Below are 13,697 nucleotides of genomic sequence, written 5' to 3'. Positions count from 1 at the left end.
GGTGAGCAAAGAGGTTATTTTTGTCCGAATTAATCTCTTGATATTGTTTTTGAACTTTGCCTCAGCTACTTTAGTACCGTTCCATACTGTAGTGCTCTTTGATCCCAGATTGTGGCCCCCAAGAGCCACAAAACAGATGTGACTCAGTGCACTGCCAATGTGATGCTTGTATCAACATAGTTGTTTTATTTAGTATTCAGTATTTATGTAACACTAGTTTAGAAACCTTGCAAGAATACTTGTGTAAGTAAGCTTAAGTAGCATTCACTTCTTTCATTTGTTTGCCCAAAAGATGAGAGTCCTAAAGAAGTTTTAGTGGAACAGGAGGCAGTTGTGTGACTGAAGTTCAAGTCTGCAGACCCAATGACTTAAAGCATTTTGGAGCTCAAAGAAGCAGATTTATCCTAAATGAGACGGTAGTCAGTAGGGATAAGCCTTAGTTAAGCTGTATGTGTTGTTGATATCCCGGATGCCTTAAGATGTTTTCTTAGGAGACAAATAATTGCTGCTGTGTTCACTAAAGGTAGAAAATAATTTTCTTCAAATTAAATCAAGCACGCTTGAAGTGCTTGTTTAGCAGCATCTTTCCATAGTGTCTTTCTGCAGTTATCCAGATAAATGGGTAGGCTTTTCATTAGCTCTTGATGCATCTTTGTTTTTCTTTTGTGTGATGCTGAAAGGAGACTGATTTATTTACAGTGCTGAATGATGCTCAGGAAAGTGCTCTCATTGAAATTATCCTCGCAACAGTTAGAGAAGCAGCTGAAGGTCATCCTCCAGTGGGCAGAGGTGCAGCCAAAAAAGTCAGTGCGTCTTATTCTCATTCACTCTGCTTTGATCACATTTATTTTTTGCCTTATGTGCTTTGCCAAATAGCATATTCCTATATCTCCAGGAATAAAATGGCTTATTTTTATGAAATGGTGTGTTGTCTATTGACCTGTAGGTCTTATTAGTGGTGGATGTTGAAGGGGATGAGCATTAGAGAAAAGCCATATGAAGTAAGTTATTGTCAAGTGGTGAACATTTTATCTGTGCAATATAGTTGTCCAGTGATTTGCATGTAATTTAAGGTTAACGAGAAAATCAAAAAGCATCTGGTTGTCTCCATGGAGTAGTATCTTAATATGGGCTTCATTTGGTTTAGATCAAGGCATTATGTTAACCTTGGTTTACATGTAAAATTCCACTCAGATCTAAGAGATTTTTATAATTGAAACAAAATGCTTTGTCTGCAGATTCTGTCAGTAAAAGAGAAGAAAATACAATCAGAAGATTGTACCAAAATTACTGAACATTTTATTATGGTGCTTCCTCAGCTCTTGGCAAAGGTAACTAACAGCTGCTCTGTGAATGCATGTTAAATATTTCATTAAAATTCCTGCAGTGCACTCATATCCTGTTGTTTTTGTGTTTGTTTCATTTTCTCTGCAGTATTCAACAGATGCACAAAAAGTGGCAAATCTTCTGCATATCCCACAGTATTATGATCTAGATGTTTACAGTACGGGACATCTAGAGAAGGTGAATAGGAATTGGGATAGTCGGTGCATGTGCTATGTGCTAAATTTATGTGACAGTATACAGAGCTTTGTGTGACTTGGAACAAATACAAGCCTGTTGAAATATAAATAAATGGCCTCGTACCTTGAGGAAAGTGGTCTTATTTGGGCTTTACTTTTCACTTTGGGGCTGCCAAAGAAGAGCCTTGTGCTTGTCGATTGTCAGCATCATCCGATATGCTGCGACTGGTCCCAGTGGGCGATATTTGGTTTTGTGTGATAGGCCTGCCATGGGGTTTTTCAGTGTTGGGTAGAAGGAGGGTGGGTTATGCTGTGGGTTATGCTAAGCTGCCATCTCCCAGGAGTTCACCACGGAATAGGTTTCATTCTCCTTGAAGGTTGACTCCCAGCTGCTGGGGGGTGATAGTAACTGAAAGATAAGAATAGAGACAGTAGAACTGCTGATGGGAAAGGGGTGGTCAGAAATGGATAGATGGAATCTTTGAAATGGTTTAAGGTATCCTTAAGCAAGGATGTTTGCAGGGAGGTAATATTAAGTTACTTTCAGCACAAAATGGTAGCTGGAAGAGAGAGTCAGTGGCATGGTACAAGTTCCCTCTTCTCAGTGAGGGTGGAGATCTCTGTAGCTGGTATGATCTGAAACAGCCTCCATCTTCTGCTACCAGAGGAGATGACTTCTGTTGTTTGGAGGCACCACTTTCCTTTGGAAAGACATTTTTATTCCCTAACATTGGCTTAATTATTATAGTAAACTTAAAACAGTTACTTCATTTTTTAGGAAGATCTGGAAACAATAATAATGGAAAAGAGCTATAAACCCATTGATATCCACTGGTCCTACGCCTCTGCTCCTTAGACTGGCGTTTATTTCATGTTGGTTGTATGACCAACATGAAATAAAATAGTAAAATAGTGAGATTAAAAAATAGAAATAGTGAAATAGTGAGATGTGAAATAGTGAGATTCATAGACAAAGTGAAATATATCTGAAGTGTAAGTGGTTTTACGTACATTTTATCTCTAATACCCTTTTTATCACTTGCAGCATTTGGATGCTTTGCTGAGTGAGATAAAAGACATTGTGGCCAAACACTCTGATTTGTCTGTCCTTGAGGCTTCCTCCAGGACTTACTATATCCTCTGCAGTGAAAAAATTGCCATCTACAGCAAGGTGGATTGTGCCCGAACTCAGCTGATAGATGAGTTGATGGGACAGCTTAACCAGCTACTAGATGGCTTCTGGCAGAAGGTGAGTGTGACTCATTGTGGAGATAAACAGACTGTTTCCATGTGAAAACAGAAGGGGAAAAAATAAAGGGAATTATTCTTTGCCTGCTGGTTTGCGTGGAGCAGAGCTTTCAAAGGTGGATTTGCTCTTCTAAGATGACTGATGATTTACATTTTATTAAGTGAGTGTAGTAGCAGGAATGGAGTGGTGAAAATAATATATATATGAGGTAGTCCACAGCAGCAGGGGGGGCATTTTATGTCTTCTGAGTATTCTGGAGGCAGGTTCCCCAACTGTAGAATTAAAATGTCAAAGGTACATTGTATAAGATCAGCTAAGAAGCGCTAGAGATCTATAGGTGATGAGGCTGTTCTTCACACAAGCAGTATGTTTCTGTACTTCATATTTGACTATGTGCAAGACGCCTTTGACTTTGGCTGTAGAAGAAAAAAAAATCAGTAATGCAGACTGCATAGCATTGGGGTCTCTGAAATGATGACTTTCCCCTTGAAGGAGGACTGCAGAGTCTCCCTCAGAGTTTTTCATTAGTTCTAAAAAGCAGAAACAGCTGGTGGTGATATGAATAGCTTGCTGGCTGAGCTGAACAACAGAAGCCTGCAGCTGATCTGATCAACTGTGCCGTCACGAACAGGTGTCGTGCCATGTAATAAGAGTTAACACTGGCAGGTTTTTATTGGACCCTGGAATATTGTAAAATGTGTCAAGCCAAAAAATTCCCTAACCTCAGATTGGATTTATTTTGGTGGTCTTAAATAGATATCTGTGTCAATGTGGGATAATGTGTACTTACGAGAAATAACATAAGTGCTAGACCAGGGGATTCTTCGACTCCTTCATAGTGTAATCCATATCTAAATAAAGAGATTTTTCTCCTGCGACCCCTCCCTTGTAATTCTTGGTTGCATATACCATCTTCCATAATCACGTAGCATCCTTGTGGAAACTGCAGCAATTGCATCTATGGGAAAGTATTTAATGTATTTTTAGCTATCTTTGAATGTGATCTGGCAGCTGGAAGCAAGGAGAGTCAGCACCATGTGAACAGTTAGCTTACCTAGCAACCATGTGAAGTTTAGCACTTCTGTATTAATCTAAATTGCTAGCTTTACACCATTAGCAGTGCTGTAGGAGGCTGCTGTGGATTCAGTATTAATAAAGACACTTGGAATATTTCCGTGCAGACTACATATAGCTTTCTTTTTACTATAGAGGAAGGTGTAAGTAGCATAGTTGAAGGTGTAAGGACTGGGGAGAGCTGGAGGAGAGTAGTTCAAGCCTTTGGGTTGGTCGGGAAGAAAGTATAGCAGTTACTTTGCCCCATGCTGGCTAATTCCTTTCTCTTTCCTGAACCTGCAAAATTTAGGAAGAAGGATTTTGTACGGATGCAGAAGAAATTTCCCGGATGCACTCTGCTTTGAGAAGAATAGCAGCTTTTCATAAGTGAGCTTTTATTTACGTAATGCTGTTTTATTTTCCCACATACTTGAGAGTTGCTTTAACAGATGTCAAGTGAGAATTGTTCATGCTTGTTGGGTTTAGTAAGATTTTCACAAGGGAAGGAAAATGACCCCTGTGAGAGATGTCACAGGATTTAGTTTCTCCTGAACAGAGTTGGGGAAATGGCCTTCTGCTTCATGTGTCCTTTGCTTATCACAGAATCACAGAATTGTAGGGGTTGGAAGGGACCTCTAGAGATCATCGAGTTCAACCCCCCTGCCAAAGCAGGCTCCCTACACCACGTCACACAGGTAGGCGTCCAGGCGGGTCTTAAATATCTCCAGAGAAGGAGACTCCACCACCTCCCTGGGCAGCCTGTTCCAGTGCTCCGTCACCCTCACTGTAAAGAAGTTTTTGTGCACATTCACACATTATCCCTGCTAGTGCTACTGTGGTTATTCAAAGCAAAGCCTACGTTGAGCTGCAAACATCTGAGAATATTAGAAACACTCTTCTAAAGTTTCTATGAAGGAATTTTTTGTTCTATCTTCTTGAGAACTTAGTGAATGGGTTGGTCAGGAAGAGGTATGGAAGCAAGTTTTGTTTTTGTTTCCTCTCCTCACATACAGTTTTGTGGCATGAATGCAAACTGTAAGGCTCTGGACTAAATGCTGCAGAAGTTAGCCATGAAAAGCTTCATTTCCTTCCCCTGTGACACTTATTTAAAGTCGCTGCTCTACATCAGATGAAGGCAAAAGTAGGATTCATTAAACCTATTTGGTCAGATGAGATTTCATTTCTTGATTAGCATGTCGTTGTTTTCTCTTTTGCAGTGCTCATGATCTCACCAAGTGGAATTTGTATGACAAGACTTTAAAGTTACTGCAGTTTGAAATGGAACATGGGAATTTGTCTGTACTGGTGAGTTGCTGATACTTAATGTTAAAAGAACTTTGAGTTGCTGAAAGCAGGAAAATTAGAAAATAATAATGCTATGTATCCATACTGTATGCGAAAGGTACTGTTTCCATCTCTCAGTCTGGGAAACTGAGGCTTTGGTATAAAGTTATTGGAATCAGTGAATATTAAATATTATATCAAATAGTTTAGACTGTGAAGATCCCCTTCTGGTTTGTGTGTCATCAGACACTGGAATACCTTGTACCTGTTGATTGCAAATTGCTGCTCAGTGAGAAGAGTTTGTAATTACTTGTCTCAGCTCTAACCTTTTGTTCACCTGGCTGCCTCAATTCAAACATTGGGTGTGCAAAGATGGAGGTATATTGTGGAATTACAAGGTGAGGTAATCCTGGTGCTTGTAGATGTTGATCAGGCCCCATTTTCAAACGAGAGTTTGGAATTATTTGGCAAGGAGTGAACAAGACTCTGCAGCGAGTGCATGAGGGTGGGCTCCTTTAGATGGAGCAACAGAGCACGAATGTTTGTCTTCGGCTCTGACTTGCCCTTTGGAGGAATCTGCCTTTCACCAAAGACGGCAGAGAAATCCCTAAAAGCTAAGCTGAAGTCAGCCTATGTTATGTGGTTATACTGCTCTCTGTAGTACATGGTTAAATAAGGGTGTCAGAGGCATTCAAAAGCAGCATTTTAGTAATTAAGTTTCTCAGTAGATAACGTTTACTTGTATGTAAACCTGTTAAGTTTGTGTTGAAGATCTAGATATTTACGGTGCAGGAGTGGTTGTGTAGGCAGCAATCAGAATGCCATGCTTTTTGCTGTCAAGCCTTTCTTGTAAATAAACATATATGTTTTTATTTGCAGCTGATCCTGCCAGCTCTCCAGTGCACGTATTTTTCCCTCCTGTGGCAACTAACTGCAGCTGCAGAAAATTCTGCCAAGGTTGGCCTTTCCACGTCACTTTGTGCTTCTAGAAATTGAAGATGCTTTTCTATTCTCGGATAGTTGGAAGGAGGCAAACTTCCTGAAGAACACAATTTATGCATTTTCTTGAGGAAATCAAACTGAGTTGGAGCATTCTCAGTCTCTCTCCGCCACCTTCCTCTCCCTACCTTTCCTTTTTCTCTCTGCCTCTTTTCCTCTCCTCCTTTTCCTGTTGTTTTTCAAGTCCTTAAGCCTTTTCGGTGTGCAAGAGAGTAAATGAACAACAGTGCACCTCTATTTTTACTGCAGAACATGTGCAGTGAATTCCTGGTGCTTAATGGAGATAAGGAACTTGTTCCACTGCCAAACAGTTTGTTGTTCTCTTCTTTTAGGTGACAAAGAACATTCAGTGAAAACTCCAGGAAGCTTTGTTGCTTTGCTTTATTTCTATTTCCTTGTTTTACTTATATATTATGTGACATATCACTTTCTTCACAATTTCAACCTAGTTTCTCCGTCAGTGAACTACTTGCCTTCCTACGTGGTTTATATGGTGTCAAACACCAGATACTCCAGAAGACATTCTAGTTTAAGACACACAGAGAGGAAGACTCTTTTGTGCATATATTGATATGAGTGCATACCTGCGCAGTTTTTTCTGACTCCACTGAGTGCTGCAGTTTCAGTTATTCTGTCCCCTTCCTTCTGGTGCTTGTGTGCCTACAGAACGGGACAGTGACAGGAGCATTTGTTTTGAGTGAGAAATGCTAGCTGGGAGGTTACCCGTTTGGTGACTGATTCACTATCTATTCCTGTCCCATTCCATTCCTGAGTGGATGTCTGCATCTCACTGCTCTAATATGTTCTGCCTTCCAGTCCAGCCACTATTAGCTTGCCTGATAATGGGGCAGGACGGTTTTTAAGTTGGCCTTTTATTATGGAAGTACGCTTTGATTGGAAGCACAATGTTACGGCCCACTCTGCAGGTCCAAATCTGGTTGTTGGCAGAGAGAGAAGTTCCAAGAGCAAAAAAAGAATGTTTCCTGGGCAGCAGCCCTAGAACTATTTCTTCCCTGCTCCTCCTCTGATGGTGTTATTGCAGTGTTTTGCCTCCCCCTCTGTTTTTTCTCAGTAGGCTATGGGGTGGACCCCCCTTCTTATAAAGGTACAGTTGCATAACAGGAGATCCAGGGCTGCTCTAAGGGAATCCTCTTCTGTTGATTGCTCAGAGCTCGGTGCAGTCCAGCAGCTGGATGAAGGATCAGAAAGTCTTTTGTAGCTGTGGGCAAATCAAGGGCACTGTCTTTAGTAATAGAGGTGCCTGTGAGTGCCAGAGTTAGCAGTGTGGTTAAAATGAGTTCCCTCTGAAGTCAGTAGGAAGGGAGAGAAGAGCACTTCCAGAAGGCAACTCATATGCTGGGTATTGAAAACTAGGTGAGATGGATTAGAGTTTGAATGGCTCCATTCCCATCTGTAAAGTGGAAATCATTGTCACTGGTTCATAAGGATAACTGAAGTACGTTCTGCATACCTTGTAGTTGCTTGGAGGGTTGTGTAAGGGGATAAATGCTATCAGAGCAAATTAATCTACAGGTAGATAACCAAAGTTTGTGACTCCCTGAACACCAGCAGGTGCACACATAGCACTATTTGTCACCTTTCCATGCCAGAGTGGAAGGAAAAAATATTTGTTTTTATGGACTGACTTATCTGTTCTATTTATCATCCCTGAAAATTAAATGTAGTTTTAAAATTCATGGCTGCTGCTTCTGTGAGATTTCATCTTCTTTCATGTCGTCAGCTGTTCTTTATTAAATGATTAGTGTTAGTGGAAATAAAAGTGCAATTGTTGTTTGTTCTAAAATTCTCTATTGAAACACAGTCTCTAAAATCTTTGCCTTGTCACTTTTCCTATGTATGTTTTTCGAAGACTCTTTTGGCGTTAAGAAGAGAGCTGAGGTGTTTCAGTGAGATTTGCATGTGCTTCCTCCACCACAAGGAAAAAGAAGTAAGAGAAAAGGTCTGTGTTCTTATATCACTTAACTGGTGTTTGTGCTCGGTCCTTCCTTTAAATGCCTTCTTTCTTTTCTCTCAGTATTTCCTTCTATGGTAGATTTTTAATCTCTTTTCTCTCTTAGCAGAGAAAAAACTCTTTAAAGTAGACAACCTCAATTATTTATTTGAGATGAAAATTAAAGTTACATTAAAAACATAAAAAACAGAGGTCTTTAGCTTATGAGGAGCAAGTAGGGTAGAAACCAGATTTGACCTGTTGTGTTTGTTGGACGTGCAAATTGCAGCTGCCATGAAAAGTAACACGGTCTCTAAGTCTTTCATTGGTTTTGTTTGCTTCATCCAGGCCTTTGTGATTCTCTGTGACTGGCTGCTGATTTTGAGTCATCAAGATTCAAATAATAATGAAGAAGCAATAGGACTTCTAGATTACCTTCCCAGCACTTCTCTTCAGGAAAAGCTGCTTTTCTTCATCCAGGAACATGTTTTTGTGGAGGAAGAAGAGGGAAGCAAAGGTTGGGTATCTTCATCGCTGATGAGACTCTACCACTTTTGCTGTTATTTGTTGTTTGCACTTAACTTTCCTGGAGTGGGGCTGACGTTTTTTTTTTCTCTGACCGCTTTATGATATTGTTCAATGAATATAAGTTAACTGGTTTGTATCTGAAGTGGATCAACCACAGGAAATTATGGCCAGTTCACTCCTAGGTAGGAAAGGCTGATGTAATGCAGGTATGGTGGGGAATGAGTGTTCGACTTGGGTGATAGAGATGGTGTTAATCATCTCTGTAGGAAGCTTTGCAGTGTGTTACAGCACAACCTTTTTGATGAATGGGCTCTTCCAAGCCATCAGAGAAAAGGACCAGTGGATTTTGATGTGGGCAGTGTGGAGTGAGTTTTGGAAATAGCTGCGTGTTTGTTGCTCTTTTGCCTTCTTCATACAGGCTCAGATCCCAAGGTGAAAATGTTATGGTGAAGGCTGGTTTCTTTTGGGAGTGTTCTGAAAACTGATTGTTAATTCATGGTGATTCTGAGGCTGAGTTCACCAGTCAAGTGTTGGAAAACCAGGCATCGTCCTTGGATACTGAGTCAAACTCTTGTCCTTCAGCTGTTCACATGGAGTTCTGTATTCAGCTTAGACGCCATAGGACTCCAGCTCACAGTGAATATGCAAGAAGCATTGGGTTAAAACTGCAGCAAGAGGGATGGTAAAAGCAGAGATAAAATAGAAAGAAATGCTCAGAGAGTTTGTAGTATCCGAATCATGGGACTATTTGAGGTCAGTTGTGCTTCAAGTTACCAGTTTTTGTATTTGTGCCTTTTATTTTGCAGTATGTTTGGCTCTGTTCCTTAGCTGTGAGCAGTGTTGTACAAGGAGATTCTGACTTGTGGAAATGAGAATCCCTATGAAGATCAGAGCAGAATATGGTGCTAACAACTTGCTTTCACTGTCATCGACTGCAAACTTTGAAGTGGAAATGAAAACCTGTGTTTTCTGACATACACAGAAATGAGCGCTAGCATCTGTTGCTTAACATGTTGGCTGAGCAGCTGAGTCTGTGCTATTCAGATGAAAGTTGGTCATTAAAATTGAGCTACCTTGAATAAAGTAGTAGAACAAAGCTTCAGTGCTTTTGTTTCCCTAGGCCTGACAGAAGAGGAGGGGAGAAAGGACGAAAGCTGCAAACTTGACAACTTGCACAAAAAGCGGAGTCTTCTTGCGGCATATTGCAAGCTAATCGTGTATAATGTGGTGGAGATGGCTGCAGCTGCTGAGATCTATAAGCATTACGTGAAGGTAATGTTTTTATATAAGGTTTCTTTCTCTATCAGTGCATTTTAGTGCTTGAAAGTGACTCCACTGTTTGTGGAAGATGTGGAGTTAATAGTGCTATGGCTCAGAAACTTTGTGTAATCACAGAAGGCCTGTAAAATCAAGCAAGATTGAAACAGACTCTCCTTTTTGCTCTGCAGAGGTCCATAACTGCAGACAAAGAACTGAAAGTTCAGTAGAGAGTGTATCTGTATGAACATCTGCTCCTTGCTTTCTCCAAAGGGGCCATTGCAGAGAAGCAGATTGTGGCTAGGGAGTGTCTGATGCTGAAGTGATCAGCATCATACAGCTCACACTGTTCACATTCAGATGGCCTGGATTTCTTGTGCTCAGGCAGCTGGTAGAGCTTCAGCTGCTCTGAGGTGTGTTTCAGGAGAGCTAAGAGCAGCCCAGAGTGAGCAGCTGCCTTGAGTCAACTAACACAGGACATTGGAAATACTTGAATGTGGGTATTGACCTTCACTGAGCAAGCACTGGTTAGATGTTTAAAGCTCTCTATTACTCTCCTGAGGTGGTTTTGTTCTTTTGTAACAACAATTGTGTTTTTTTACATTACTCCTAAAGGAATATTCCATTGTTTTATGCATGAAATAGTAGATTTTTTGTCTATTATTTTAAAGCCTGGGTGTTCTGATATTGGGAGTGTTTAATAAGCTGCTTGTGTGTTGTGAACATGGTTGTGTATTTTATGTATTTCCAGCACTGTGATAGAGGGATGATAATTCTCATTTGTTTTTTTGCTGTTAATAGACCTACAGTGATTTTGGAGACATAATTAAAGAAACCCTAAGCAGGACAAGGCACAGTAACAGAATTCAGAGTGCCAGAACACTTTTTCTCTGTCTGCAGCAGGTAAGTTCATGATTAAAGCAAGAGGATAGGGAGGTTCTTTACGACAGCTGTGTTCATACCAATGGTCAGTGGTAGGTCTTTTGCCTGCCTTGCCATAATTGTTCAAATTAATCAGAAAGCCTCGTGGAATAAATTGTTTCCTTGACTTTGCTTTCTTTTCATGGGTGTTTTTGTATGTCTTAAGCTCCTTTCAGATCATTGCACCTGTTATAAAATGTGTATTTCTGTTTTGGCTTTAGTCTTCAAAGGCATAGCATGTTAAGACTGATGTAATCTTTGAGATTACGGAGTGTTTCTTGGGACGTGGTACATCTCTTAACCCTAACAAAGGTTAAGGGTATTACTCTGTGTTTTACTGACTACCTTAATTCCTACTGGATTTGAAGAAGTACATACATGTTTGTGGCTGGCCAGCTCTAAGCTCCTGTGCTTTCACTGTTTTTTCATGGCGGGGAGTGGGGCACAGCTCTTTTGAAGGGTTTTGCAGCTGCTGACTGATGAGACCAGTCAGCTATTTTAGCAGCTGCTTTTGCCAGCTCTGCCCATGACCAGAACTGCTGCTAGCTTGGGATCGTGCTGTAAGCCACAGAGCAGGCTCTTCCCAGGGGGTGCTGATACTTGAGCTTTGCTTATTTCACACACATTGCCAGGGGCTTAGATCTATGAACCAGCCCCTGAAATCTGATTCCAGATAAAGCCTAAGTAGCATTTGGCTACATATATTCTGCTGACACAGTCGGGACTTTGTGTTTATGTATCACATAGGCAACAGACCATTTCTGGCCTTTGCTTGACCTTGAAAGTTAACAGGTTGAATGGAACAAGCTACCTCCATGTAGTACTGGGGGGGAAAAAAGCCAAAATGTAGAGATTGGACTTGAGACTTGCTTTTGACCAAGCCTCACTCTTGGAAATTGCCACCAAACCTGTGTGCTATATCTGCATTCTGATACTCTGAAAACTAAGGCAAATAGTCCTCTTGGGTTTGATCTGGAAAGCCCAACAATTTGAGATGGTGTCAGTGAGACCATCACCTTCAGGAGCTGATTCTCTTTATGTACATCTATTTTTCTATCTGTTCTGTAAACTTGTGCTTATCTGTCAGACAGAGCAGCACCTTTTGAATGAGTTCCTGCTTGTTGCCGTTGTGTACTATTAAAGTATATGATTTACTGGCTCTTTTGTAAGGCTTCTGTCTGTGTAAGCTCACCGTTGCTTGGCGTGCATCTCTCTGTGTTCTCCTGAAGCTTTGTTTGGCTGTAGGATTACATGTGGTTGCTGATCTGGGACTTCTTTTGCAGCTGTTTCAGACATATGCAGAAAGCCAGGACAGCAGTACTGGTGTGGACTTGTCTTCTGCTTCCTTCATAAACATGAAAGAACTTGCACGGCGGTTTTCACTAACGTTTGGTTGGGACCAGCTGAGATCTAGAGAATCTGTTGCCATGATACACAAGTATGTGCCATGTAGCATAGCTTTACCCACAACCATTGAGTTTGTTAGTTTTTATGTTATTACTTGATTCTCACTCAATTCTTGTTTTCTTTTAATAGGGAAGGGATCGAATTTGCCTTTCAAGGAACTACCGGAACAGATGGGAAATGCTTGCCTCCCAACTTAGGCTTTCTATTAATCATCAGTGAATTTTCCAATAAGCTCCTAAAGCCTGACAAAAGAGTAGTGTAAGTTAAGATCTTGTATGCTGTCACACACAGGTTGTGTTTTGTCTGTCTGTGTATGCGGGGTGCTTGACCTTCAGTGATTCAGTGCTAGAGAAGTTACTAAAGGGCTTTTCAGAGAACTTGTGAAATCAATTTGGCCATGCAGCTCTTGGTTTTAGAGACTTCCTTTGGAATCTTCAACAAAGTTTTATGTACAAAACGTCAGAAGGGCCAAACTGTTCAATACCTCCCAAGAGTGCTATTTTCAATTAAACAAGGGGAAAACAATTCATCATTAACATGGGATATATCTTTATTGGTGTTTTTCTTTCCCTTATGGCTATATCTAACTTCTTGACCGGTGGATATATTCCAGAAGTGTATCCCTGAATGTGTGCTATACACTCAGGTAGGCTTAGTTATCTATAACTTGTGTGGGGCATACAAAACTGAGCAGGGAACACTCCTTGACTTTTAGTTCTTACAGCCTCAGACCCACCCACTGCTGCTGGGAACGAATGGGAAAGAATAAAATCACAAAGGGGGGGAAATCGGAATCTTATCCACAAATGCTTTCAGGCTATTTTTTTCTGGAGTAATGGTTTCTACTCTGGGAGGCTTAAAACGCCTTTTAGGGGCTGGAGGTTATATTTCCACTCAGAAATATTTAGGTTTAGCTGCATCATAAATTACCGGATGGAATGTTTTGGGTCAACATTAACTTTTAGAAATAAACATCTGGTTACTTTCATTTTTTATTATTAATCATAGGTTTGATGTCCAGGTTTGTATATTAACACATGTGAGCGTACCTTAAACAGATGGGATGCAGAATATGGGCATTTGTTAGAAAGGAGAATATTTCAACACCAGCAAAGTAAATGGATTTTAACCTCCTCCGCCTGTAATTGCCCCGGCTGCAGCCATGAAATAGCAGACTTGTTGCTTGGTCTGTGCCACAAAACGCACACAAGAAATGAGTTATTGAATAACAAGCAGCATGAAGGGCCTGATTCCTAAATCAGTAGAAGGCTTTCCATTGACACGGATAGGAGCTGGATTAGACTCCTAAACAGTAGTCACAATACATGCTTGTTTGAAACCAACAAATTCCATCACCAGGGTTTCTTGATTCCTGGGGCCCCCACAGCCCATGGCTCTAATTGTTTCAGAGTCAGCGCTTACCCTCAAGTCCTCGCAGCACCAATTCTGTTTGTTTTTGCAAAGCAAATGAAATGTCTGATATTTTCCAGGCCACTCTCTTAATCAGAGGAAGAATAATGTACTG

At 40.8% G+C, this 13,697-nt stretch overlaps 1 protein-coding gene across 3 annotated transcripts in view; it reads left to right on the top strand.

Moving 5' to 3' along the window:
• The window catches only part of LOC107307728 (cohesin subunit SA-2-like), a 50,914-nt gene that overhangs the window by 33,506 nt on the left and 3,711 nt on the right, over positions 1–13,697 (top strand). For all 3 annotated transcript variants that reach the window (XM_015851241.1, XM_015851253.2, XM_015851247.2), the window contains 13 exons: positions 700–803; positions 1,239–1,331; positions 1,435–1,524; positions 2,569–2,772; positions 4,136–4,212; positions 5,043–5,130; positions 5,989–6,066; positions 7,979–8,068; positions 8,408–8,576; positions 9,708–9,859; positions 10,646–10,747; positions 12,049–12,203; positions 12,302–12,430. In XM_015851241.1, the coding sequence (XP_015706727.1) occupies positions 700–803; positions 1,239–1,331; positions 1,435–1,524; positions 2,569–2,772; positions 4,136–4,212; positions 5,043–5,130; positions 5,989–6,066; positions 7,979–8,068; positions 8,408–8,576; positions 9,708–9,859; positions 10,646–10,747; positions 12,049–12,203; positions 12,302–12,430 (1,531 nt within the window). The remainder of the gene's footprint in view (positions 1–699; positions 804–1,238; positions 1,332–1,434; positions 1,525–2,568; positions 2,773–4,135; positions 4,213–5,042; positions 5,131–5,988; positions 6,067–7,978; positions 8,069–8,407; positions 8,577–9,707; positions 9,860–10,645; positions 10,748–12,048; positions 12,204–12,301; positions 12,431–13,697) is intronic.

Source organism: Coturnix japonica, chromosome 1, assembly GCF_001577835.2.
Source record: "Coturnix japonica isolate 7356 chromosome 1, Coturnix japonica 2.1, whole genome shotgun sequence".
Classification (NCBI taxonomy): Eukaryota; Metazoa; Chordata; class Aves; order Galliformes; family Phasianidae; genus Coturnix; species Coturnix japonica.
This window is presented reverse-complemented; position numbering and strand designations above follow the sequence as displayed.